The sequence below is a fragment of the Myotis myotis genome, unplaced genomic scaffold, assembly GCF_014108235.1.
Source record: "Myotis myotis isolate mMyoMyo1 unplaced genomic scaffold, mMyoMyo1.p scaffold_m19_p_19, whole genome shotgun sequence".
Lineage (NCBI taxonomy): Eukaryota > Metazoa > Chordata > Mammalia > Chiroptera > Vespertilionidae > Myotis > Myotis myotis.
The window spans coordinates 31669230-31693743 of NW_023416323.1; the positions used below are offsets into that span (position 1 = coordinate 31669230).

The 24514-nt window shown below is 48.0% G+C and overlaps 2 protein-coding genes across 2 annotated transcripts; both read right to left on the reverse strand.

Annotated features, from left to right (window-relative positions):
- Positions 1 to 4882: 4882 nt before the first annotated feature.
- CMTM2 (CKLF like MARVEL transmembrane domain containing 2) lies at positions 4883 to 11340 on the reverse strand. Its single transcript, XM_036346745.1, has 4 exons — positions 11008 to 11340; positions 10760 to 10918; positions 5968 to 6069; positions 4883 to 5255 (listed from the first exon to the last, which is right to left on the reverse strand). Exons 1-4 carry the CDS (start codon positions 11338 to 11340, stop codon positions 5034 to 5036), a joined length of 816 nt encoding a protein of 271 aa, XP_036202638.1. The 3' UTR covers positions 4883 to 5033.
- Positions 11341 to 11825: 485 nt separating this feature from the next.
- Positions 11826 to 24204, reverse strand: LOC118674769 (CKLF-like MARVEL transmembrane domain-containing protein 1). Its single transcript, XM_036346823.1, has 4 exons — positions 23860 to 24204; positions 21225 to 21383; positions 14177 to 14275; positions 11826 to 12098 (listed from the first exon to the last, which is right to left on the reverse strand). The coding sequence occupies exons 1-4, from the start codon at positions 24169 to 24171 to the stop codon at positions 11826 to 11828; spliced, it is 843 nt and encodes a 280-aa protein (XP_036202716.1). The 5' UTR covers positions 24172 to 24204.
- Positions 24205 to 24514: the final 310 nt, after the last annotated feature.

A 24514-nucleotide genomic window follows, 5' to 3' on the forward strand; every position in this document is an offset into this window, starting at 1 on the left:
GGCTGCCCACTGCACGCTCCACATTGGGGATCCATCCCACAACCCCAGGCCAGGAATCGAACCATGACCTCCTGGTTCATAGCTCAGTGCTCAACCACTGAGCCACTCCCGGTGGGCATGGTTCCCATTTTAATTTCCTCTTTAATCTATAGTCTATCTTCTCTCCTACAGGAATTCCAGGTAATTAGACCTTTTGGTACTGTCTCTAAAGTCCTTGAGGCTCTGTTCATTTCTTTCCATCTTTTTATTCTCTTTTGTTGAGATCAGATCATTTCTACTGATTTATCATCAAGTTCACTCTTTCCTCTGTCATCTCCGTCCTGCTCCTGAGCCCGTCCAGTTTTAAAAATGTGGTTATTATATTCATTTCTAAAATTTCCATTTGATTATTTTTTATATCTTCTTTTTCTCCACTAAGACGTTCTATCCTTCCATGTGTTCTATTTATTCTTTAAAATTTATTCTTAGAGCGCGCTTCTAATATTTTCTTTAAAGTCCTGCTCTGATCCTCCTAACGTTTGTGGAATTCTTGTCTTTTTTTCTTTCTTCATTTGTGCCATTCTTGAGATTGTTCGTTGTCTTTTCCCTCATAAGACATTGAGATTTTTTTCTAGTCCTTCATATGTCAAATAATTATCGATTGTATAACGGACATTTTGAACATAATGTTTTTTTATTGATTGATTACAGTATTACATATGTGTCCTTATCCCCCCACTGCCCCTCCCCCCGAGCTCGTGCCCTCACCCCCCTAGAGTCTGTGCCCATTGGTTAGGCTTATATGCACGCATACAAGTCCTTTGGTTGATCTCTCCCCTTCCCCCTCCCCTGCCTTCCCTCTGAGGTTTGATGGTCTGATCGATGCTTCTCTGTCTCTGGATCTGTTTTTGTTCATCAGTTTATGTTGTTCATTATATTCCACAAATGAGTGAGATCATGTGATATTTATCTTTCTCTGACTGGCTTATTTCACTTAGCGTAATGCTCTCCAGTTCTATCCATGCTGTTGCAAATGGTAAGAATTCCTTCTTTTTTACAGCAGCATAGTATTCCATTGTGTAGATGGACCACAGTTTTCTAATCCACTCATCTGCTGATGGGCGTTTAGGCTGTTTCCAGATCTTAGCTATGGTGAATTGTGCTGCTATGAACATAGGGGTGCACATATCCTTTCTGGTTGGTGTTTCCAGTTTCTTGGGATATATTCCTAGAAGTGGGATCACTGGGTCAGATGGGAGTTCCATTTTTAGTTTTTTGAGGAAACTCCATACTGTTCTCCACAGTGGCTGCACCAGTCTGCATTCCCACCAGCAGTGAAGGAGGGTTCCTTTTTCTCCGCATCCTCACCAGCACTTGTTTGTTGATTTGTTGATGATAGCCAGTCTGACAGGTGTGAGATGGTACCTCATTGTTGTTTTGATTTGCATCTCTTGGATGATTGGTGACCTTGAGCATGTTTCACATGTCTCTTGGCCTTCTGTATGTCCTCTTTCGAAAAGGCTCTATTTAGGTCCATTGCCCATTTTTTGATTGGATTGTTTATCTTCTTTTTGTTAAGTTGTATGAGTTTTCCTTTAAATGTTGGAATTAAGCCCTTATCGTAAATAACATTGGCAAATATTGAACATTATGTTTTGAATTCTGGGTTTGCTTAACTTTTATAGAGATTTGTTGTTGCTAAAGCAGACAGTCAATCTGGTTAGATTCAGGCCTACCCACCATTGGCCTGTGGTTCCAATGTCCAGTCAGTTTTTAAAAGCTTTGCGATGTTATTCTGGAATAAATCCCACTTCATCATGGCGTAGATTCCTTTTAATATGCTATTAGATTGGGTTTGCTAGTATTTTGTTGGGAATTTTTTGGATCTAAAGTCATAACAGATACTGGTGTTTAGTTTTTGTGTGATATCTTTATCTAGTTTTGGTATCAGGGTGATGCTGGCATATAGCATGAGTTAAGAAGTATTCCCTTTGCCCTGACCGGTTTGGCTCAGTGGATAGAGCGTTGGCCTGCAGACTCAAGGGTCCCAGGTTTGATTCCGGTCAAGGGCATGTACCTTGGTTGCAGGCACATCCCCAGTAGGGGGTGTGCAGAAGGCAGCTAATCGATGTTTCTAACTCTCTATCCCTCTCCCTTCCTCAAGGAAAAAAAAAAAAAAAGTATTCCCTTCTAGTTTTTGGGAGAGTTTGAGAAGAATTACTAATTCTTGAAATGTTTGGTGGAATTCACCAGTGTAGTCATCTGGTCTTGGACTTTTATTTGTTGGGAAATGTTTTTGGCTACTAATTTAATCTCTTCACTTGTTGTGTATTGAGATTTTCTATTTTTTCTTCTGTGAGTTTAGGTAATTGTGTATTACTAGGAATTTTTCCATTTCATCAACTTGTTGGCATATACTCATTCATAGAATTACCTTAGCATCCTTTCTCTGTATGGTCAGTAGTAACCATCGCTTTCATTTCTGATTTTAGTTATTTGTGTTCTCTTTTTTCTTTGTCATTACCTAAAGGTTGTTAATTTTGTTGATATTTTCAAAGACCTAATCTTTGGTTTTGTTGATTTTATTTCCTCCCCTTATTCTCTCTTTTATGTATCTCTGGTCTATTATTTCCTCTTTTTTTCCTAGCTTTGGGTTTAGTTTGCTTTTTTTTCTAGTTCCTCAATGTGTAAAGTTGGGGTGTGGAAAAACACTGTTTCAGATACCTGCCTCCCAGGGAGAGAGGAATGGCCACACAGAGGAGTTTAACAAGCTCCACCCTTTTCTGCTGGATTCTGAGCACAGTCATAGTTACCTTACACTTTTAGGTAAAATTTGCATATAATGAAATGCACAGATCTTAAGCATGCAGTCAAAGGTTTGGCAGATGTATTCACCTGTGTAACCAGTTCCCCAAATAAAGACATAGAATTGTCTCATGCCCCCCAACCCCCTCATGCTCTGTAATCAATCCCTGTTCTCCACCTCCTGAGGTAACCACTGTTTCCATTTCTTTCACTGTATTTTCTCCTGTTCTTGAACTTCAGAATAGAATCATATGGTACGTTCTTTTTATTTAAAAAAAAATGTTGATTTCAGAGAGGAAAGGAGGAGGAGGGAGAGAAACATCAATGATGAGAAGTGTGGATTGGCTGCCTCCTGCACCCTCCTGCTGGGGATCAAACCTGCAATCTGGGCCTGTGCCCTGGCCAGGAATCAAAACTAGTGACCTCTTGATTCATGGGTTGATGCTCAACCACTGAGCCACACTGGCCGTGTGTCTTCCTTTTGGGTCTGGTTTCTTCCACTTAGTGTTCAGTGAGACTCATCATGATCTTTTACCTTTATCGCCATTCTCTGTCATGTGCCAGTAGCTGGTTTTCTGTTGCTGAGTAGCATTATATTGTGTGAACGTAGCACAGTGTACCTCCTTTGAAACATTTGGGCTTTTTTTATTTTATTTTATTTTTTAGCTTTTTGGCTCTTACAACATTCTAGTTTATCAGTCCTCTTGGCTAAATATCTGGGGGGGATGTAATTCTGGGTCATTCGGCAGGATGGTGTCCATGTTTTGGTTTTTCTCATGTGAATCCCTCCTTTTAGTAGGGTTGCCTTACCTTATCTGGCCAGCAGGGGGTGGTGTGAGGGCTACAGAGGTGCCCTTGAAGGGTAGACACCAGCTCTTCCTGCTTCCCCAGGGACCTGCTCCAGCGGCCCATCTTTCCCACCTGCCTGACAGGCAGCCTCCTCCTCTTCTGCAGCAGCTGACTGTGTCATCTCCTCCCACTGGGACGCGCACCCTGAGTCTTCAGGGGTCCCCATGGCCCTTAGGACAGAGGCCAAAGTCTTTACCCTCCCCCGGCAGCCCAGGCCCAGCTGACCCTCCCCGCCTCTCTCTCATGTGGTTCCTGGCTGAGCTCATGCGCCCTCCACCCTCTCCCCTCCTAGCTCCTCAGGCATCAGTTTGGGACCTCACTTTTCTTTCACGAGGATGGCTCTTCTCCTGCCAAGTTGCCAAGTGGCTGGACTGTCTGGTGAGAATGAGGCCCTGACCCTGGTGTGGGGGTTGGGGGGTGCGTGCATGTGGGAGTTGTGGCTCTGGGGCCCGGCTGATGTTCAGGGCTTATGCTCAGGTCTTTTCTGGACAGAGATGCTGCAGGTCCCAGGGACCGCTGGCCATCTCCCCAGCAACCAGCCCCCCAGTCCCTTCTGGGCCCGTCCTGCTTGGCCCACTCCAGCCTGACTCCGGCTCGCAGAGTCTGTGAGCCCTGAGGAGGTGCCACCACCCCTGTTGCCCTCCCGAGGGATTTTCAAATGAGGACCAATACCAAACTTCGAGGAAGCAGGAAGGCCAGCAATCTTATTTCTCTCCTAGCAACCACCTGGAGGCTTTTAAAAAATATCAGTCCTAGCCGGTTTGGCTCAGTGGATAGAGCGTTGATCTGCAGAGTAAAGGGTCCCAGGTTCGATTCCAGTCAGGGGCACATGCCCAGGTTGGGGGCTCGTTCCCCAGTGGGGAGTGTGCAAGAGGCAGCCAATCAATGATTCTCTCTCATCATTGATGTTTCTCTCTCTCTCTCCCTCTTCCTTCCTCTCCGAAATTAATAAAAAAATATATAAAAAATAAAAATATTAACGTGAGCCTGGCCAGCTTGGCTCAATGGTTGAGCGTCAACCTGTGAACCATGTGCCCTTGTGCCCCGACCTAGAGTCTCTCTCTTCCTCTCTAAAATAAATAAAAATAAAAAATAACGTTAAAAAAAAAGGCATCCTTTTGTTTTCCATTCTCTCCTTTTCCTCTGGCCCCTTTGGCTGGTCAGCGTTGACAGCCAGCGTCATCCACATGCTGGTCCCCCAAGCCCCTCACGGCACCAAAACTTTCGGTAAACGTTGTTTGCAGGAACAAAAAATCCATTTGAAGAGAATTTCTTTTCCGAGCAGAGGTGGTTATTTAAGTGGACAAGAAAATCATTGAGAAAGAAGACAAGGAAGACAGCGGGACTCTGCTTCGTTGTAAAATACACGGCCACGTCTGACCGCCGGCTTCTCCTTGGTGTCATTTCTTGCCTGGCTTTGCTGCTGCTGCTTCTGCTGGCGCCGGCTTTCCCTTTTTGTCGTCCTTTGGCTTTGCCGCCTCCGCTTTTGGCTCTTCCTTTGAAGCATCTGCCATTTTTTGAGGAGGAACCAGCACGTTCTTTTTGACCTTCTTGCCTCTGAAGTGTTTTCTTTGAAGGCATATGTCGATTAAAGGGAAAAATGCAGCCAAACCGATAAGGACCTGGAAAACAAGAGGGGCCTCGTGACTTTTGCTTTTCGTCCCGAAGTTGGCCTATTTCCTTCCTGGTTTCTTTTCTTTTTTTGTAAAAAATATATTTTTATTGATTTCAGAGAGAGGAAGGGAGAGAGAGAGAGAGAGAGAGAGAGAGAGAGAGAGAAAGAGAGAGAAAGAAACATCAATGAGGAGAGAGAATCATTGATTGGCTGCTTCCTGCAGGCTCCCTACTGGGGATCAAGCCCAAAACCTGGGCACGTGCCCTGACCAGGAGTTGAACCTTCTGGTTCATAGGTCAACGCTCAACCACAAAGCACAGCGCTGGCCTCCTTCCTGGTTTCTGATAGTAAGCAGGTGCTGTAAAAGACACCCCCTTGTCCCCTTAAATGGCCAGACCCCAGAGACGGAGTCCCCCCTCCCCAGTGCCCTGTCACCCACCACTTCTTTCTTTAAACCCGGCCTGGGGGTCGGGTGGGAGCTTTGGCCTCTGGGTCAGCAGCAAAAGGAGGAAGCCAGCAGCTTGGCTGGCTCCCTACACATCAAATTTATTTCAACGGCTTCTCCACTGGGAACATTGATCAGCTTTACTTTCAAACTTTGCTTGGACCGCACAATTCGGTGAAAAGCCGTTCTGTGGCCTTCGAAGGGGGGAAAACACCCGTTCTCCAAAAAGAGGTGATTTCTAAGCAGATGAACAAGCCCCACAAGGGAGACTCACCACAGCAACAAAGTAGTTCACTGGCATGGTTTGGCGAGATTGCACCGCAAAGCCCACAGCGCCTGCCAGGAAAGCGGTGGCGAACAGGTCGTTGAGAAGGTCCTGAGAGCACGGGAGAGAGGAGTGTCGGTCAGCCTGGGACCCGGCCGGCCGAGGCCCCACTGACAGCCCGCCTGGCAGAGCTTCCGGGCAGGAATGAGTTTCAAACTTCTGCCTAATTAAAGATTATGCAAATATTTTATCTACATTAATTTTTTATTTTTTTAAAAATTAAATCTTTATTGTTCAGATTATTACATTTGTTCCTCTTTTTCCCCCCCATAACTCCACTCCTCCCAGTTCCCACCCCACCCTCCGCCCTGACTCCCCACCCACTGTCCTCATCCATAGGTGCACAATTTTTGTCCAGTCTCTTCCCGCATCACCCACACCCCTTACCCCCCAAGAATAGTCAGTCCATTCCCTTTCTATGTCCCTGATTCTATTATAATCACCAGTTCATTCTGTACATCAGATTATTTATTCACTTGATTCTTAGATTCGCTTGTTGATAGATACGTATTTGTTGTTCATAATTTGTATCTTTACCTTTTTCTTCTTCTTCCTCTTCTTAAAGGATACTTTTCAGCATTTCATATAATACTGGTTTGGTGGTGATGAACTCCTTTAGCTTTTCCTTATCTGTGAAGCTCTTTATCTGACCTTCGATTCTGAATGATAGCTTTGCTGGATAAAGTAATCTTGGTTGTAGGTTCTTGACATTCATCACTTTGAATATTTCTTGCCACTCCCTTCTGGCCTGCAAAGTTTCTGTTGAGAAATCAGCTGACAGTCATATGGGTACTCCCTTGTAGGTAACTGACTTTCTTTCTCTTGCTGCTTTTAGGATTCTCTCTTTGTCTTTTGCTCTTGGCATTTTAATTATGATGCGTCTTGGTGTGGTCCTCTTTGGATTCCTTTTGTTTGGGGTTCTCTGCACTTCCTGGACTTGTAAGTCTATTTCTTTCACCAGGTAGGGCAAGTTTTCTGTCATTATTTCTTCAAATAGGTTTTCAATATCTTGCTCTCTCTTGTCTTCTGGCACCCCTATAATTCTGATGTTGGTACACTTGAAGCTGTCCCAGAGGCTCCTTACACTATCTTCGTATTTTTGGATTCTTTTTTCATTTTGCTTTTCCGGTTGGGTGTTTTTTGCTTCTTTGTATTTCAAATCTTTGACTTGATTCTTGCGATCCTCTGGTCTGCTGTTGGGAGTCTGTATAATATTCTTTATTTCAGTCAGTGTATGCTTAATTTCTAGTTGGTCCTTTATCACAACATCGAGGGTCTCATTAGATTTCTCGAGGGTCTCATTAAGTTTATCAGCGGTTTCTAAAAAATTCTTGAAAAACCTTAAAAGTATGGTTTTGAACTCTATATCCAGTAGTTTGCTTTCCTCCATTTCTGTCATTTGTGTCCTGTTTCTTTGTCTCGGCATTTTTTATGCTTCGCTGTGTCGATAGAGTGGCTTTCTGTGCTAAGTGTCCTATAGGGCCCAGTGGCTCAGCCTCCCCAATTACCTGAGGTAGACACTCTTGGTGCACCCCCTTGTGGGCTTTGTGCACAGTCTTGTTGTAGTTAAGCCTTGATTGTTGTAGGTAACACTGGGAGGATTTGACCTCCAGGCCAATTGGCTGTGAGAATCAGCTGTGTCTACAGTGGGAGAACTTCTGTGCTGAAGACACCCTTATGGGGCAAGACTTGCTTCAGTGGGGCTTTGGTGCTCACTGAGTCTGCCCCCTGAGTGTGTCCCTTATAGATCTGAGGAGCTGTAATTGGATGGTCCCACTCTGACCACTGGGTACACTGGCACTTGGATCTCTAAGGAAGTGCCAATTTAGTGTCTGCCTGAGGCTACCCAGCAGGAGCTACGGAAAGATCTGCAGATTCCTCTTCTTTGTTTGGGATTTGGAGGTGCTCAGATGAGGCCCACCTGTGAAGTAATGCAAGCTGCTTTGGGGCCTTGGGCCTTCTTTTGGATGTTCTGGGTCTCTCTGGCCCAGCTGCAGTTTGTTAGGTAATTTTTGATTGCAAAGGGCCAGACCATTCATATGCAAAAGCCTCTGTGCACAGCTTGGGTGGGGCAGGGTCTCAGGGAATCAACAGGGCAGAGCAAACAGCTATGGCTGATCCTCAGCCCTGCCCTAAGAGGTCCTGGGTCTCAGTGTCCCGGTAATCGCTGCAAGCACCTCTGAGAGAAAGCCGCTCTCGAGTTCTGCCCACTGCCAGACAGTCCAGTTTCTCCCTGTATGAGTCTGGGTCCCCAGAGACTCACCTGGAATTGGAGTCAGGGCCATTGGGAGCTTGAGACTCCCTCCCGACTGAAAAAGACAGCATCCTCAGTAGCCAGCCCTTTCCGCGTGTGCACCTCCGTACCTCTGCACTTTACTTCTGCACCTCCTCTGAGTCTCAGTGTGCTTTTCTCTTTCCTTCTAGTTGTAGAATTTCCACTCAGCCAGCCTTCCTGTGGTTCTGGATGATGTCCATTTTGTCTTTTAGTTGTATTTTTTTAAAAAATATATTTTATTGATTTTTTACAGAGAGGAAGGGAGAGAGATAGAGAGCCAGAAACATCGATGAGAGAGAAACATCGATCAGATCGATCAGCTGCCTCCTGCACATCCCCCACCGGGGATATGCCCACAACCCAGGTACATGCCCTTGACCGGAATCGGACCCAGGACCCTTCAGTCCGCAGGCCGACGCTCCATCCACCGAGCCAGACCGGTTTCGGCTTAGTTGTATTTTTGAAGTGGTTGTGCGAAGCAGCAATTTCAGGTCTTTACCTAGGCTGCCATCTTGGTTTCTCTCTTGCTTGTTTTTTTTGTTTGTTTTTTGTTTTTTTGTTTTTTTAATATATTTTTATTGATTTCAGAGAGGAAGGGAGAGGGAGAGAGATATATAACCCGGGATGTGCCCTGACCAGGAATGGAACTTTGACCTCCTGGTTCATAGATTGATGTTCAACCACTGAGCTCTGCTGGCTGGGCAAGCATGCTTTCTTGTTTCTCTGTGTGGGAAAAGGTATCTTCTCTGTCTTTCCCCTAAGAGTGTACTGTAGTCTTTACAGGGTGCTGTCTTCAGGCAGGGCTCGCAGTTCTAAGTCCCCACTTTGCTTGGGACCAGTGCCTCATCACCTAACTTAAGAATGGATGAAAACCCATACTCCTAGGGCAGTGATGGTGAACCTTTTGAGCTCAGCATGTCAGCATTTTGAAAAACCCTAACTTAACTCTGGTGCCGTGTCACATATAGAAATTTTTTGATATTTGCAACCACAGTAAAACAAAGACTTATATTTTTGATATTTATTTTATATAGTTAAATGCCATTTAACAAAGAAAAATCAACCAAAAAAATGAGTTCGCGTGTCACCTCTGACACGTGTGTCATAGGTTCGCCATCACTGTCCGAGGGTAACACCTCATGAGCCATTCCCACCCACACTTCAGTGGCTTATTTGATCACTGCTCCTGTTTTCCATTTCTGGCACCTGTGTCTTTTTCCTTTCCTTTTCCTTCCCCTCCTTCCCTCCCTCCCTCCCTTCCTTCCTTCCTTCCTTTCGCCAGCTCAGCCATTCAGTTAAAGCAATAGTGCTTACATCCCCTCTAATTTTTAGGTGAGTGCAGCAGGAGGATTTTCAGGGTTCACTGATTTTTCCTCTTGCTGGAGCTGAAATAAAAGTGTCTTCTCTCAAGCTCCTTGGCTGGGAACTTGTCCTCTGCCTGTCCCTTTACTTTGTCCTCTGCTCATCCCAAGAGCCTTGCGTGGCCCTCTCCCCTCCCTCCCTATACTGAGAATCCCCATATTCACCTCCCTGAGACCCGTGGGTCACTGGACCCTCATAACTTTTAACAAGTTGGCAGGACAGAGTGCCGTTAAGGACTCAGATTTGACTGACAAAGCTTGGGTTGAATCTTTTCTTTTGGTGCCACTTACTGGCTGAGGTACCGGGAGGCAAGTTGCTTGGCCATTCTGAGCCCATTTCGTGTGTAAAGTGAGAGAAGCGGTGAGCCCAGGACTCTGGAGGCACGCTGTGGATGGGCAGTGAGCAAGGGCCGTGGGTATGGTGGGGTGAGGTCTGTGCTCTGTGGTTACACAGGCCAGGGGCCAGGCATTCAGGCCCACCAGTCCCGGGGCACACCGCCAAGCTCTTTGCAGCGACTCCTCAGGGACGATCGCAGCAGTGAGCATCTCTGACCTCACATGACAGACGAAGGTGCAGAGGCTAGAAGTGGTTGGGTAAACTTGCCCAGTCCTAGTCCAACAGACGACTGCTTTGACCTGAACCTCTCTCTGGGTGGAACACCCTTTACAGGGATAGTCACTGGGCGATCTGAGGCTGTTTTAGAAGTAAATTAAAAAAAAATTTCTCATTTTATTTGACCAACTTATGGGAAGCTTTTTTTCCCCTTTGAATTCCGGGGATGGGGTATCTTCTGGGTGCCCGCCCCAATCGGATGTGAGCTGGTACAGGAACAGGTCGTGGCTGCACCTCCCCTCCTCCCAAGGAGAGCAAACCCGGCCAGGAGCAAAGACCCGGGGGTTTGACCAGCAGGTGGGTAAGAGCCTCCTTCCCCGAAGCTGGGCTTTTTCAGAGCCTTTTCCACCTACATGCAGCCGCCTCTACCCCAGCCCCCGCCAGAGGCGCTGAGTCCATGCCCGACACCGCTGCCTGCGGGGGCGGGGGGGCGGGGCGCGCGGGGAGGCCGGTCTCTGAACACCTGGGCCGGGCTCGGGCTCCCGCACTTACAGTGATGGGCCACAGGATGAAGGGCATGTATCTGTTGATGGCGAAGGTGTAGACGATGATGAAGAAGAGGAAGACGGACATTTCCATGGTGATCATGAGCGAGAGGAGCGGGTGCACCACGGTGCCGGTGAACATGACGAGCGCAGCGATCAGGAAGCTCTGTCGGGGGAGACGCCGAGGGCGGGCTCTCACCGACTCCCTCCCGAGGTCCCCCCTCTCTCCGGGCAGGCGGGCGGGCGAGGACTCACCACGCTCAGGAGCTTGACCTCGGCGTGCCCCATCACCCAGAACTCCTTGTTGCTGTCCTTCAACTCCCACTTGTAGCGGCGGCACCCCTTCCGCGTGCCCACATTGTCCTTGGGCTGCACGGATTTGGGCTTGGGCGGCGGTTCGTCCTTCTTTTCCTCCTCCTTCCCCTTCCCCTCGTCCTTCCCCTTCCCCTCGTCCTTCCCCTTCCCCTCGTCCTTCCCCTTCCCCTCGTCCTTCCCCTTCTTGCCCTCCCCCGGTGGTTGCTCTCCCTCCTTCTTGCTGCCTGGAGGAGGTGCCCCCGGCTTGTCCCCCTTTTTGCCTTTATCTGCCATCGTGGCGGGGACCCTTTGGGCTTCTCACGGGCCCGCCCAACTTCTTCTTGCTGTTCCCGGACAGGCCTGACCTTGAGCCAAGTCGGGCGCCAACCGACTTGCCCAGAGGCCACGCTCAGCCAACGGCCGAAGACGAGCGGAGCCAACGCGTGGTGCCCTGTGCACGCGCCCGTCTCACCGTGGGAAGGTCACCCCCGCCCCCCAACCTGCCCTCCCCCGACAGGGCCCGCCCCGCCCAGCTGCCCCCACGCAGGAGACCCCCGCCCCGCCCCGCCCCGCCCCCGCCCCGCCCACCACTTGGGTTGGCTGGGGGCAGGGCAGGGTCAAGGGCCTCGGGTGGCCCCCCACCCAGACCGCGGTGCCCTGGGCAGGGAAGTGCAACTGGACTTTCACACAAGGCAACACGGGGACGCAGAAGTGTTCGCGACCGAGCGGCCCTGACTTTATGACCCCACGTGGGCCGAGATGGGTGACAGCGCGCGTGCTCAGGGGGTGGCGGCAGCCCCTTTGGCCAGCGAGGGTCCCACGGTGGGTCGCTCCGAGGCTGCAGGGCTGAGCATCTTGTCAGGTTGGGGGATGGGTTGCTGGGTTGGTTTTTCCCCGGCCTCCGCCGTCGCTGTCGCCGTCGCCGCCGCCTCTGTGGGAGAGGGTGTGGTTTCGCCTTCCAGGCCTAGGGCTTTTTTCATGGCCTGCCTCACCATCTTGGTGACCAGGGACGCATCCACGAGACACACGATTGCCGCCGAGAGACACAGGGACTGTCGGAGACAAGACCATATGCGGGAAGGAAAGGTGGGGTCAGTTTGCAGCTCAGGAGCCACCTGCCTTCCATTTCCCCATCCCGGGCTGCGGGTGGCCGCTTGTCCTCTCTCTGACCCTCCACCACCGGCTTCGACCCTTTCTGTCATTCCCAGAGAAAGGAATTTTGGAAATGGTGGGTTTTGCTGACACTAACGACCTCATCTGATTCACGAGGCACTAGGAAAGGACCAGAGAAGGACACTGGATTTAGGAGGCCCCGGTGGGGCTGGAGTCCTGAGATGGCCCATCGTGGACAGGACTCCTGGTTTAAGTTTGAAAGGGCAGGAAAGGGTTCCCAAGGGGACCAGCTGGGAGGAGAACTCCAGGTACTGGGCTGAGGTCTGGGAGGAACCTGGTGTGGCTGAGACCTCTAGAGAGGTGGAGGGAGGAGAGGCGGGGTCGGACTCAGAAAGCCCTCTTGCTGAATGGAGGGGTGACTGGCCAGTGACCCAGGCTGGGGGCAGGGGGACCAGTGGGAGGTGGTGGGGTCTCCTGCCATCCAGGTAAGAATTTATGGAGACCAGGCGCTAGGAGCCGCTGGCAGGTGGCAGGAGACGTGGTGGCTGAGTTAGCAAATGGGGACCAGCTCCTGTCTGCCTTGGATGTTTCTCTTTCTGGCCACGTCATCCCTGGCTGCATAAATGAACTTTTCCCAGGTGGCTCTTGCCCCATCTAATCTGCGAGTCCCCCTGCGGGGAAAGGATTCTATCCCCAACACAGAGTTCAGGCCTGGCACAATCCAATGGGATTGGCTAATGTTTACTGATTATGGAATGAATTCAAAGAACTTCCACCTTTTTTGGGGGGATTAATTTCTCTTCCCATGGTTTAATCTCTTAAACCAAAGTCTCACCTCCCCACACCCCCACCATCTTCCAAGCATTTACTCTGCCATATTTAGTGCCCTTCATATGAGGACCCAAGTCTCAGTTTATCCCAGCCTGTGCCATATCTGTACAAATGAGAGTTGTAAAGACTGAGTTCAAACATGCTGAGCCTTGGCCTGGCCTGTGTTCTCAATGGTCAGAGCGCCAGTCCACCCACTGAAGGGTCTCGGGTTCCATTCCTGGTCAAGGGCATGTATCTGGATTGCAGGTTCAATCCCTGGCCCTGGGTCGGGTCGGGGCACATGAGGGAGGCAACTGATGGATGTGTCTCTGTGTCTCTCTCCTTCTCCCTCCCTCCCATTCTCTCTGAAAAGCAATGGAAAAAATAATCCTCAGGTGAGGATTAACAAAACAGACAAACAAGCCTAGCTTTGTGTGGGGCACTTGCTGGATGCTGGGAAGTAATTTCCTCCCTTAAACTACCTACCTTCCTTCCTCCTTCCTTCCTTCCTTCCTTCCTTCCTTCCTTCCTTCCTTCCTTCCTTCTTTCCTTCTTTCCTGAATAGGCTGGGTCGCTCACTTTTGACAATGCACTCCCTCCTCCCTCACCCTACAATCATTCTTTTCATGTGCTTTTAAAATATTCTCCAGTCCAGCCAGAAAAGTCAAAGTCCTATTTATAGGCAAGAATATCATGTTGCAATGTTTTAAAAAATAGTGTATACCAGTGATGGCGAACCTATGACACGCATGTCAGAGGTGACATGCGGACTCATTTTTTTTGGTTGATTTTCCTTTGTTAAATGGCATGTAAATATATAAAATAAATATCAAAAATATAAGTCATTGTTTTACTATGGTTGCAAATATCAAAAAATGTCTATATGTGACACGGCACCAGAGTTAAGTGAGGGTTTTTCAAAACGCTGACGCGCCGAGCTCTAAAGGTTCGCCATCCCTGCTGTATACGATTCTCAAAAGAGGTTCAACAACTTGCTTTCATCCCTATTTGGAGACTGGGTATTAGAATGAAGGTTTTCAGGAGCTGAGAATTTGTGTAACTTCACATCTTCTGAAGCTCTTGGTGCGGGAAAGAGAAGGGGTGGTGGTGAGGGTGTCCTGCAATCGAAATAATGGTGTGCCAGTTCTCCTTTTTCAAGAGTCGCGAAATACTCAACTACAGCGGAGCCGCAGAGGCCTCTACTTACCCCTCCGATATAGAATAAATGCCTCCTTTCCTTTTCTCGCATTGTCAAGATGGCAACTACTAAAAGGAACACAGTTGTAATGAAACTGTTGATAAGATCCTGTAATACAGAATTGAAAACGATCACCTTGACATGAAAATGTAATTTCATACAATATTTAAATTGGTCAGTTACCTCTCTAGGGATGGATGTCTGTTGCAAACGTTCCCTCTGATTAATATTAAAAGGAACCCCCAGCAGCATAATCCTTACATCTTCCAGAGACACAAGCTTATGTGATTTTAAGGTCCTGGATAGGACTTTGTCAGCAGCAATGGGTTTAATTTCATTAAAGAACACCATTAAAAAAAATAAAAGCTGACAACTTTTCCATCAGACTTTTCTTAAAGGCCACAGAAAATGAGCATGAAAAATCCTAGAGGCTTGGGGGCCTACCTCAAATGGGTCTTCCAAAAATATGATTTCTGAAGCCTTATATTTTAAATTAATTCTGAATTCTATTCCGCAATACATTTGTTTTAATATAAAAATAAAATTTTAGGCCTGGCAGATGTGGCTCACTGGTTGAGTATTGACCTATGAAACCACCGTTCGATTCCCGGTCAGGACACATGCCCGGGTTCCAGGCTTGATGCCCAGTGGAGGTGGGGCGGTGCACTGGAGGCAGCTGATCAGTGATTCTCTTTCATCATTGATGTTTCTATCTCTCCCTCTCCCTCTCCCTTCCTCTATGAAATAAATAAAAATGTTTTAAAAATTAAAATTTTGGATTAGGACTTTACTGATTTAATTCCATTCCCAAATCTTTAGGTAGAACCGATCCTTTAGAAGTTGGGTCATATTTAGTCTGTAGGTTCACACGTCCTGAGAAGGCAGGAACCCTTCTGGGGAGCAGGCCCGATATTCTGGAGTGAATGCCTGTGCTGTTGTTGACTTTTGCGCTTCCCTAAGACATGGCCACAGTTGAGTCTGCCCTGACATCTGTGCCAACATCCTTCCTTCTGGATTTCAGGACTGGGTTCTTTAACTGCTAAATAAAGGGTGAGGATGAATGGGTGGGGGCACATCCCGGAGTATAAGGAGAGGCTGGGCTTTGGTGGTGGAGCAATAATAGAAGAAGGTGCTCCATGTGTCCGTGGCACCGGTTTGTGGGGAGGGATTCAACAGCCCAGGGCGATGGAATCATGATATGGCCCAGGTAGCTAATTTGAACATGTTTAGTCTTAAAGTGCCCTGACTTAATAGTATCAACCCATCTGGTGTACTTGCCCAGGTAGAGCAAGGAGCCTGCCATCCAGTGTATGGAATCACAGTGGCTCTTCAAGGTGCCAAGCTCTTCCCAGTCATTATCTCATTTAACCCTCATAAGCACCCTGCACAGCGAGTATCATTGTGAGGCTGTCACAGAGGCTCAGAGGGTTTATTAAATTGCCTAAGATTGAGTATCTGCCAAGGGGTGGAGTCAGGGACTCCCCCATAGGAAGGAAGTGCAGCCTCCGTCTTTGTCATTTTCTGTGGAAAGGGTCGCTGAGGGTCAACATGGATGGGACAAATACGGTGAGAGTGCTTTTTGCGGATGTCATTTTTTGAGCTCATTTTTGGCCTGCCAGTTCCCAGATGTGTGACCTGGGGCATGCTCTTTCACCCCTCCTGTGCCTGCATGCTGATTTTTAAGATGAAGATAATGATTGGGATTCGTTGGGTTGATCTGAGGATTACATGGCATAAGGAATCTGAAAGCAGCAGGCAAGTGCCTGGCATCTAGTGGGTAGTGGGAGTGCATCAACACCTAGATTCGTGATATCTGTCCTCAAAATGTGCATAGAGAGTAAACTTTCAGCAAATGCCAGGTGCTTTTCCTGTTGAGATTGGCAAGCAAGGAGCCTTTGGGTCAAATGTGAACCTGCTTCTCGGAAGGGCACTCATGTCTATTATTTGGGCACCTGGTGGATAACACTGTAACGGGGACCTGGAGCAGGGCTGGTGAGGGTTGGAAGTGAGTTCCAGTGCGTTCTATAGGCTGGCTGATCGGTCTGGCTACGGTGGGACGGGTACGGCGGTGTGCAGCGTTGTACCTGAGGACTGTGCAAACTAAGGTATTCGAAGATGTGGGACTCTCATAACTAAGAAGCAGAATGTAGACTTTTTAAGATAAAAATTAACTAGCCGTGGCCATAGGCCATTGTGAATTTGGATGGAAGTATATTCATAACGATAATGGTAATAAACCGAATGCAGACTGGCCCTACCCAGCCAATCGCGGATTCCCCATCATGATCCCACTCCCCTCATTGGACGGCTGGGTGTTAGGGTTTACTGTGATCCTTCCTCAAAAGGAAGCACTCTCCTCCACTGTCCCTTGGAGCTCATCTCTGCCTTGTACCCAACATTTCTACTGTAGCTCACATTTCTTGAGCACTTACTATGTGTCACATACGGTGCCAAGGTGTTAATACATGATCTCATTTGATTCTCACAACAAACTTCCCTTATCCCCAATTTATACGTGGGGAAGCAACTTGCGGGGGGTCGTTCAGCCAGTGAGTGGCTCTGACCCTCAGCCGTCCGACTTGATTGCCCAGGGCCTTCTCCTGACTAACCCCACTTCCTTTTTTTGCCTGAGACACACACCCTCTTATTGGCCTGCCTCGTACTTGGTAAAGATATGTTCTCCTTGATCGGGTAACATTGCAGCTGAGCCTTGCAACATGCAGGAGGACTTCTGGCTGGCTTCCCTGTAAATGCCATCCTAATTCACCACCGGTTCTCTCCCCCGCCCGCCGCCCGCCGTGGCTAAATACCCTATGGATGCAAGCAGCCTCTGCTGAGCCAAAGGAGAGGCGCGTTTGCTACTTGCCAGTTATTTTCCTTACAGCTCTCAGGCTGTTCTCTGAGAGAAACAAAATGGTGTCAAATTGTAACTGGGAAGGGAAAAGGTGCTCTACTGTCGAATGCTTATTTTTAAATATCGCTATCAGAAAGAACATCAGCCGAAACCGGTTTGGCTCAGTGGATAGAGCGTCGGCCTGCGGACTGAAAGGTCCCAGGTTCGATTCCGGTCAAGGACATGTACCTGGGTTGTGGGCACATCCCCAGTAGGAGATGTGCAGGAGGCAGCTGATCGATGTTTCTCTCTCATCGATGTTTCTAACTCTCTATCTCTCTCCCTTCCTCTCTGTAAGAAATCAATAAAATATATTTTAAAAAAAAAAAAAGAAAGAACGTCAAATGTTTGCATTTGTTTTACAAAATGTGGAATTTGTAACAAGCATTTTATACACAGTCAGCGTTAGGTGGTGGTCAACTAGCTGCAACTTTCCTTGGTTCCACTTGTGTCTGGAGTTCTCCAAACAGGTGGCAGCGTCTGATCAGAAATCGCCAGAACCGGTGTTTTTCATGAATCTTACTTGAAGGGGACATTCTAAAGCGGATGCCTCTCACTTTTAAATGTAAAGACATTGCTGGTGGTTTAGGAATCATCACTTCTATAGAGCTTTATTTGAAAATATATTTATTATGTTCTTTTAAAAAAAATTGCTTTCTACTGGCAAAAACATCTGCTTGACCAGGACTCCGTTTCTCTGACCATACTGGCTAATATTTTTTACAATGTACAAGTGTTAAAAATAGAGGCCGTTCAGAAGACAGTGATTATAGTTAACACATTTCTTAGGCATATTGACAGGTGATACTAGACGATGGTGGCTAAAATTGGTAATGAAGTTGAGAAATGAAGAGAGTGACTCCACATTGGGGGGGCGGGGCGGTAGGAGGGAAGCTGTATTCTAACTCGCTCTGATTCAGAGCTGCGCTGACGAGTCAGGGGCTAGCTGAGAGTTGGATCAGCACCCTCCCCATGGGTGTCAGGGTCCCTGGCACAGCCTTCACCCAAGCGAGAAGCTGCACTTGAGACTGGGGTGTGGGTCCCCAAGCCCAGGCTCCATCATATCTCCAGAGAAGGAGACCCTGCCCAAATCGGGCCCCAGAGTCTACAGACCTCAGTAGGTCATCTAGGTGAGCACGCTCTGTGGTGCTGTCCTGCTGAGGGTCTAAGGCTTAATTCCTCAGACTTTCTACCTCCCTGCTGGGGACTCTCATCCTTAGCCCTTTACCGAACAAGGGTGGGAATAAGGGAATCAGGAACTTTCTCTTCCTGTGAGCCTTTAAGGAAACTGACACTTAAAATCAGTACTCCTGCCCGGCTGGTGTGGCTCAGTATGAGAGTCGACCCATGAACCAAGAGGTCACCGGTTCGATTCCTGGTCAGGGCACATGCCCCGGTTGCGGGCTTGATCCCCAGGAGGAGATCGGCAGGAGGCAGCCGATTGATGATGTTTCTATCTCTCTATCCTCCCTTCCTCTCCCTCTAAAAATCAATAAAAACATATTTAAAGTCACCACTCTGTACCCTAGTCCTTTGCCCCTGGGCACTAAACCATCTTGCCCGGAGGGAAGGGCGGAAAGTGGCAGCTGGGCCAGCTGGACCCCTGTAGTGTGTGGGCGGGGCTTCAAGCAGTGACAGTGTGAACCAGCCACATGTTCTCTGGCTTGCTGCACTGACCCTTTGTAAAGGTCCCAGGTGACTCCTGCAGCTTGATGCCAACCTGTCTCCAAGTCCACCTGCTCTCTGAAGTTTCACTTAGTCACCTCCTGGGCTGACACCAGTACGTACTGTCCCTAAGCCCGCGTATTTTAAATCAGGCCAAGGCCTCCCTGTGGGAGCTATTTACCCTCTGAGCACTCGCCTATATTCATGTCCTTCATCTAATGGGATCTGAAAGGGCCGATTAGGAAGGAAAGGAATGGATAGGAGAAGAGAATAGTTTGGGATCTTGTTCTGATGGATGTTTTGAGAAACTTTCCAAGTCAATTAGATCACTCACCACCTGATCAACTATGTTGGTTAGTATGTGGCTGCTTAGTATGTGGGCTGCTAGTTAGCTGAGCATCGGAATAACTGGGCAAACGTTGTGGTAAGACCAAGTTTCCCAACTATGAAGCTCCTGGGAGTTCACCAGACATATCCACGTGCTGGTCCAGGCCCTGGCCTGCACCCTGGAGGACAGGAGCGAGGGAAAAGCAGGGGCTTGGAGTTGCCCTTGGGGTCCCAGAGCCATCCACAGAAAAGAGAATGCTCTCACCCAGGCAGAGGTAGCAAAAGGGGGCCTGGCTTGATCAGAGTTCACCAAGGCCTACAAAGGTACAGAGCTGGTCTGAGCTGCCCGTGACCACTGCGAGAACAGCTCCTCTCCCAGGACCTTCGTGGTTCATGCTTAGGAGACCCACCTCTGGCCTCTGCTTAAGACACACCCTGGACTCCCGCCCTGGGCCTCGCAGCCAGGCATGGGGACTTGAGGCTCTCTCCAGCTTCATGGCAGTTGACGGGATCCTCCTGCCCACGGCTCTGACCTTGGTGCTGTGGGGCCCTCAGTCACCACTCCCCCAAGGGCCTGTCCCCACCACATCCCTAGGACAATCAGTCCATCCTTGGCTCCAAATCTGAAGGAAACCAAGAGGAAACAGGACAAGATACAGAGAACATACAATTCTGAGACTCTGGGGAGAACAAAGATGTAGGGAGGGTGGAAACAGAGAAACCATCACAGGCAACAGAGCAAAAAGCCCCGAAGAATCTGAGCTTCGGAGTCTGCCAGACCTGGGTTCAAATCTGGGTTTCCATGCCTACACATGACCATGGGCAATTCAACCCTTCAGTCCAATGTTCTCCCCTGTCAAACGGGGCCTGGGGGGCGACTACAACCTCATCGGGCTGTTGTGAGGATTAAACAAGGTGACGCCCATGAAAATGTATCTGGCGCATGGCATGTGCTCAGAAAGTTACCTTCCCTTCTCGGACATTTCCGTGGACAGAGATTTCCGTTTCCCCCGGGAAACCTCTCCCTGGTTAGAACTCTCCACCACTAACAGGGTCTTCACGTGTCCAATGGGAGCTGCTCAGAGCTTGCTTTGTCTGCTTCCTGTTGCTCAGCACTGGGTGGGACAGAGAGCTCAGCAGCCTTTTCAGAGGATCCCTCAGACACTTGAAGAACACATTTGCGTTTTAGCTCCATAGCAACCAATCCTACCTTAAGGCGAGAGAATGGTACTGTTAGGGAGCGGGGTGTGGACGAGGTCTGAGCTCAGAGTGAGGACTGTCCGCAGTGCAAATTCAACTGGTAAAAGCCACCCTTTGAGGGAAAAGAACCTTCTAGGGTCTGCTGGACACTTCGTAATGAATCTTTACTGTGTGCCAGGCGTTGTGCTAGTTGCTTTAAACACATTTAAGTGTCACAGGAGCCTGTGAAGCAGTGATGATGATCACACTTTTCCTTCCCTGATGGGGAAACTGAGGCTGACGTTCACAGAGCCAGGAACTAGGCCCGTGTCTATACCCAAACAAAACTGAATTCCCTCTCTAGACTGAGGTTGCAGACGCAGGCTCCACAATAAATAGCGTTGATCTGAGACCGGAGGGATTAGCTTCAGGAACTTTCAGTTGCTAAAGACTCTGGGATGCCGAAGCAGCTAGAACGTGCAATGTCCTTTCCTGAATGCTCTACCATCCGGCACCCTTTGGGGAGTACGGACCCTTAACACACATGGAAAGGTTGACTCCTGCAACCTTTCAGGGCACGCGTGACCATTTTCTATACCTCTGCCGTGTCCGCTCCTGCTTTTACGGGGCGTGTTTATAATCTGTTAGAGAGGGTGCTGTTTGAAAAGTGGAAGGAAGCATGTCTGTTTTACAAGCCATAGGTAAGAAATGTGTGCCGACTGACTATATGAATTAAAAATTTCTTTAGGATAAGCTGCGAAGCACCACAGGTTCAGAACCATCATGAGGTGGAAGCAGGTGTGTGCGCTGGTTGCCCTGTAGACAGCGGGGCCCAAGGCTAGTTTCTCCCCGGGGATAGGTAGCACCCTCCCTGGCAGAGCTCAGCTATGTCCTTCTCTAGAGAGATAGCCCTGGGTGTTTTCACGTAAAGAGGGCCTCTACTCTAGGGCTGAGGGCAAAGCTTATATTTGAATTATGAAAAGGAACACTTACAAGTAAGGGCCAGTGTATATAAGTCAGCAAGTGGTGAAGGGTTAGCATATATATTAGAATAAATAAAACAACGATGAAGAGTTCCAGAACTGTGATTGCTATGAATGACTCTTGGGCTTCAGAGATGATGAAACAAGTTAATGCTGCTATGAGAAGACCCTGCAGTAAAAGAAACAGGTTTTTTGTTTTAATGCACATGGACCATGAAAAAACACACACACGTCATAAATTGTCAAATGCAAATCTGATTATATTGAAATTGCCTGTATGGTCTTGAACATACACTTTATTTCTTAAAAAATTTTGTACTTGTAAGAAATGAAATAATACACACAAATACTGAAATTGCACACAGTAGAGGAGGGGAAAAAAATGTCAGTTCCTTTCACCTCCCTTAACCCAACCCTAGTCTGTCTCCTTAAAAGTAGCCACTGTTAACAGTGTATATATATTTTTTTTTACCAGAAAGAAGTATGTATATACAGATAGAGAAAGTAGATATTGATTCTGATGGAGTAAGGGAGAAGTCTAGCTTGCTTTCTCTCCAAATAGCTGCGGATGATCCCAACATCATTTATTGGGAAACACCATTATTTCCCCCACTGACTTAATAGTCAGGTTTTATTATACACTAAGTTCTCAGGCGAACTGGGTCTTTTTTGAGGCTGTTCTCCTCCATTGATTAGATGATTTCTTTTCTAGTACTTTTGAAACGACAGGAAACTTGTTTTATATCGTATTCTCTGACCTTTCCCTACTCATTCTCAGGTTGTTTCATGCCTCCCATGCTTGTCTTGGACAAGTTCCCCAATTAAGCCTTTTGGTAGTATTTTTATTGGGGTTTCATTTAATTTAGAATCTGGAAAAGTTACTGCAAAATTTGGTCTTGCTATTCAAGAACAAAGTGTGTCCTTTTTGTTATTTTAGTGGCTTTTAAATATCTCTCAATAGAATTTTAAAGTTTTCTTCATATAGGTCTTTCAAATTTATTTCATTTAATCTTAGATTCTTATTTTGACTACTGTTGTAAACAAAACTATTTTCTTTTATTTGAAGTGCTTGTTTGCTCATTTCTACTACTGTTTCCCAGTTGACTTTGAGTTTTTTATTTTTTATTTTTATTTTTATTTTTTAAATATAGTTTATTGATTTTTTTACAGAGAGGAAGGGAGAGAGATAGAGAGTTAGAAACATCGATGAGAGAGAAACATCGATCAGCTGCCTCCCGCACATCTCCCACTGGGGATATGCCCGCAACCCAGGCACATGCCCTTGACCGGAATCGAACCTGGGACCCTTCAGTCCGCAGGCTGACGCTCCATCCACTGAGCCAAACCGGTTTCGGCGACTTTGAGTTTTTTAGATATCAGCTGGAAGAAATGATATATTTTGTCTCTCTTTTCAAAATGTTCTTATTTCTTTTTCCTAATTGTGATGACTATTGGTTCCAGAAAAAATATTAAGTAACAGCACTGATAGTGGGCACCCTCTTTGTTCCTCATTTTAATGGGAATACTTCTGATGTTTAATTTATATGATGCTGACTTTTGGGTTTGTTTTTACAATGTCAGTGAAATACCTATGTATTTCTATTCTACTGGTCTCTTCTCTCTCTCTCTCATGCAATCAGAGATGAATGTTGAATCTTGTCAAATGTGTTTTGGATGCTACTAGTGCTATTTTTTTCTCTTTGTACTTATGATAATATGGTGGATTAGTTTAATATGATTTTAATATTGAATCATCTTATGTTTCTTCGTGGTGTAATTTTCAAAAGTTCTGATGAATATTCTCTGCTAATATATGAATACTTATGGCTTTGATACAAGTGAGATTTCCACTTTGATTTCTTTTTCTGAACTTTGTCAGGTTTTGATTATCACTCCTCTATTGACTTTGTAAAAATAGTTCAGAAGTGTTTTTTCTCTGTTCTTTGAAAAACTGTGAATAGTATCAGCATGACATCCCCTGACGGCTTGAAAGGGTTAACCTGTGCAGAAATCCGGCCGGCTGTATTTTTGAAAGACACTCATTTGATACGTTCGCATTTTGTTCTGTGCTCATGTTGGGCTGTTTAGGTTTTTCTCTTCTCTGGGATCACTTTTGGTGATTTGCATTTTCCTAGAAAAATCAACTATTTCGTCCAATGATTCAAACGGATTTGGACCTTTTCCGTTTTATCGTGGTTTGAGACTATTTTCCCTTTCTAGCTTCTAACTTTGAATGTAGGCCCTCTCCTCCCCCTGTGCCCGTTATATTGGCCAGAGGTTTATCAACCTTATCGGTCAGTTCTATTGTTTATGTTTGCTAATTTACACACTTCTGCTCTCATCTTCATTGCTTCCCTAATTCCCTTTGTGAGGGGAAACCCGGGAAATAGAAAAGTAGGGCCGGGGAAAAAGAAGCCAGCTTTCCTAGTAAGGTTCCAGTGTGTGTAAGGAACAGGAGGGGAGGAGGAGGAAGGGTGAGGCAACCTGGGCGGGGGTGGGGGGGGGGGTGAAGAAAGGGGACATGTGTAATACTTTCAACAATAAACAACAACAAAGCCAAGGGTGACTGGCAGAGGGAACTAGGGGAGTCTGCCCTGCCTGTGCCCAGCCTCTGCCCAGCCGAGTCACCCGCTCTCTCTACTCACCAGCCGCACGATCTTCAGCGCTCCCGTGGGTGAGAAGAAAAAACGCTTGATGCTGTCCCTGAACCTGGGTGGGACCTTGGTCCGGCCCTCCGCGCGCTTTTGGATCGCCGCCTTCTCCCCCTCGCTGGGGGCCGCCTGTTCGCTTGGCTTCTGGTCTGGGGCCTTCTTGGGGACCGCGGGTTTCCCTTTGGGTCCTGGGTGCACCGAGCGTACGGACGGCGTTGAGCGTTTGGGTTGATTCTTTGCGGGTGCGCTGCGCCCGGGGCGCCCCGAGGCGCTCTCTTCAGGTCCCATCGCTTCAGAAGTATACATGGTGGGCCCCGGGCCTGGCTCTGTTAGGTTGGCCCTGCGCCTCTGACCCTGCTCTGCGGCCGCCGGCTCTCCCCGGCCCCCGGCGTCGCGCCCCAACGGCTGCCGGCTGCCCCCCCCTCGCGCGCACCCAGCTCTCCCTGCCGAGGGCGAACCAGACTCTCCAGCCACCTCCTGGGCACCCGCGTTGCGCCCTTGCCTCGCGTGGGACCTCAGGGTCGCAACCCCCCTCCCACCTCCTTGCTACCAGCCAGCCAGGTGGCCCCTGGGGCTTCCTCTCTGCCCCCCCCCAACCCCCGCCCCAGGGGCGGACAGCCCGGCAGGTGGCATCCAGGCACCCGCAGCT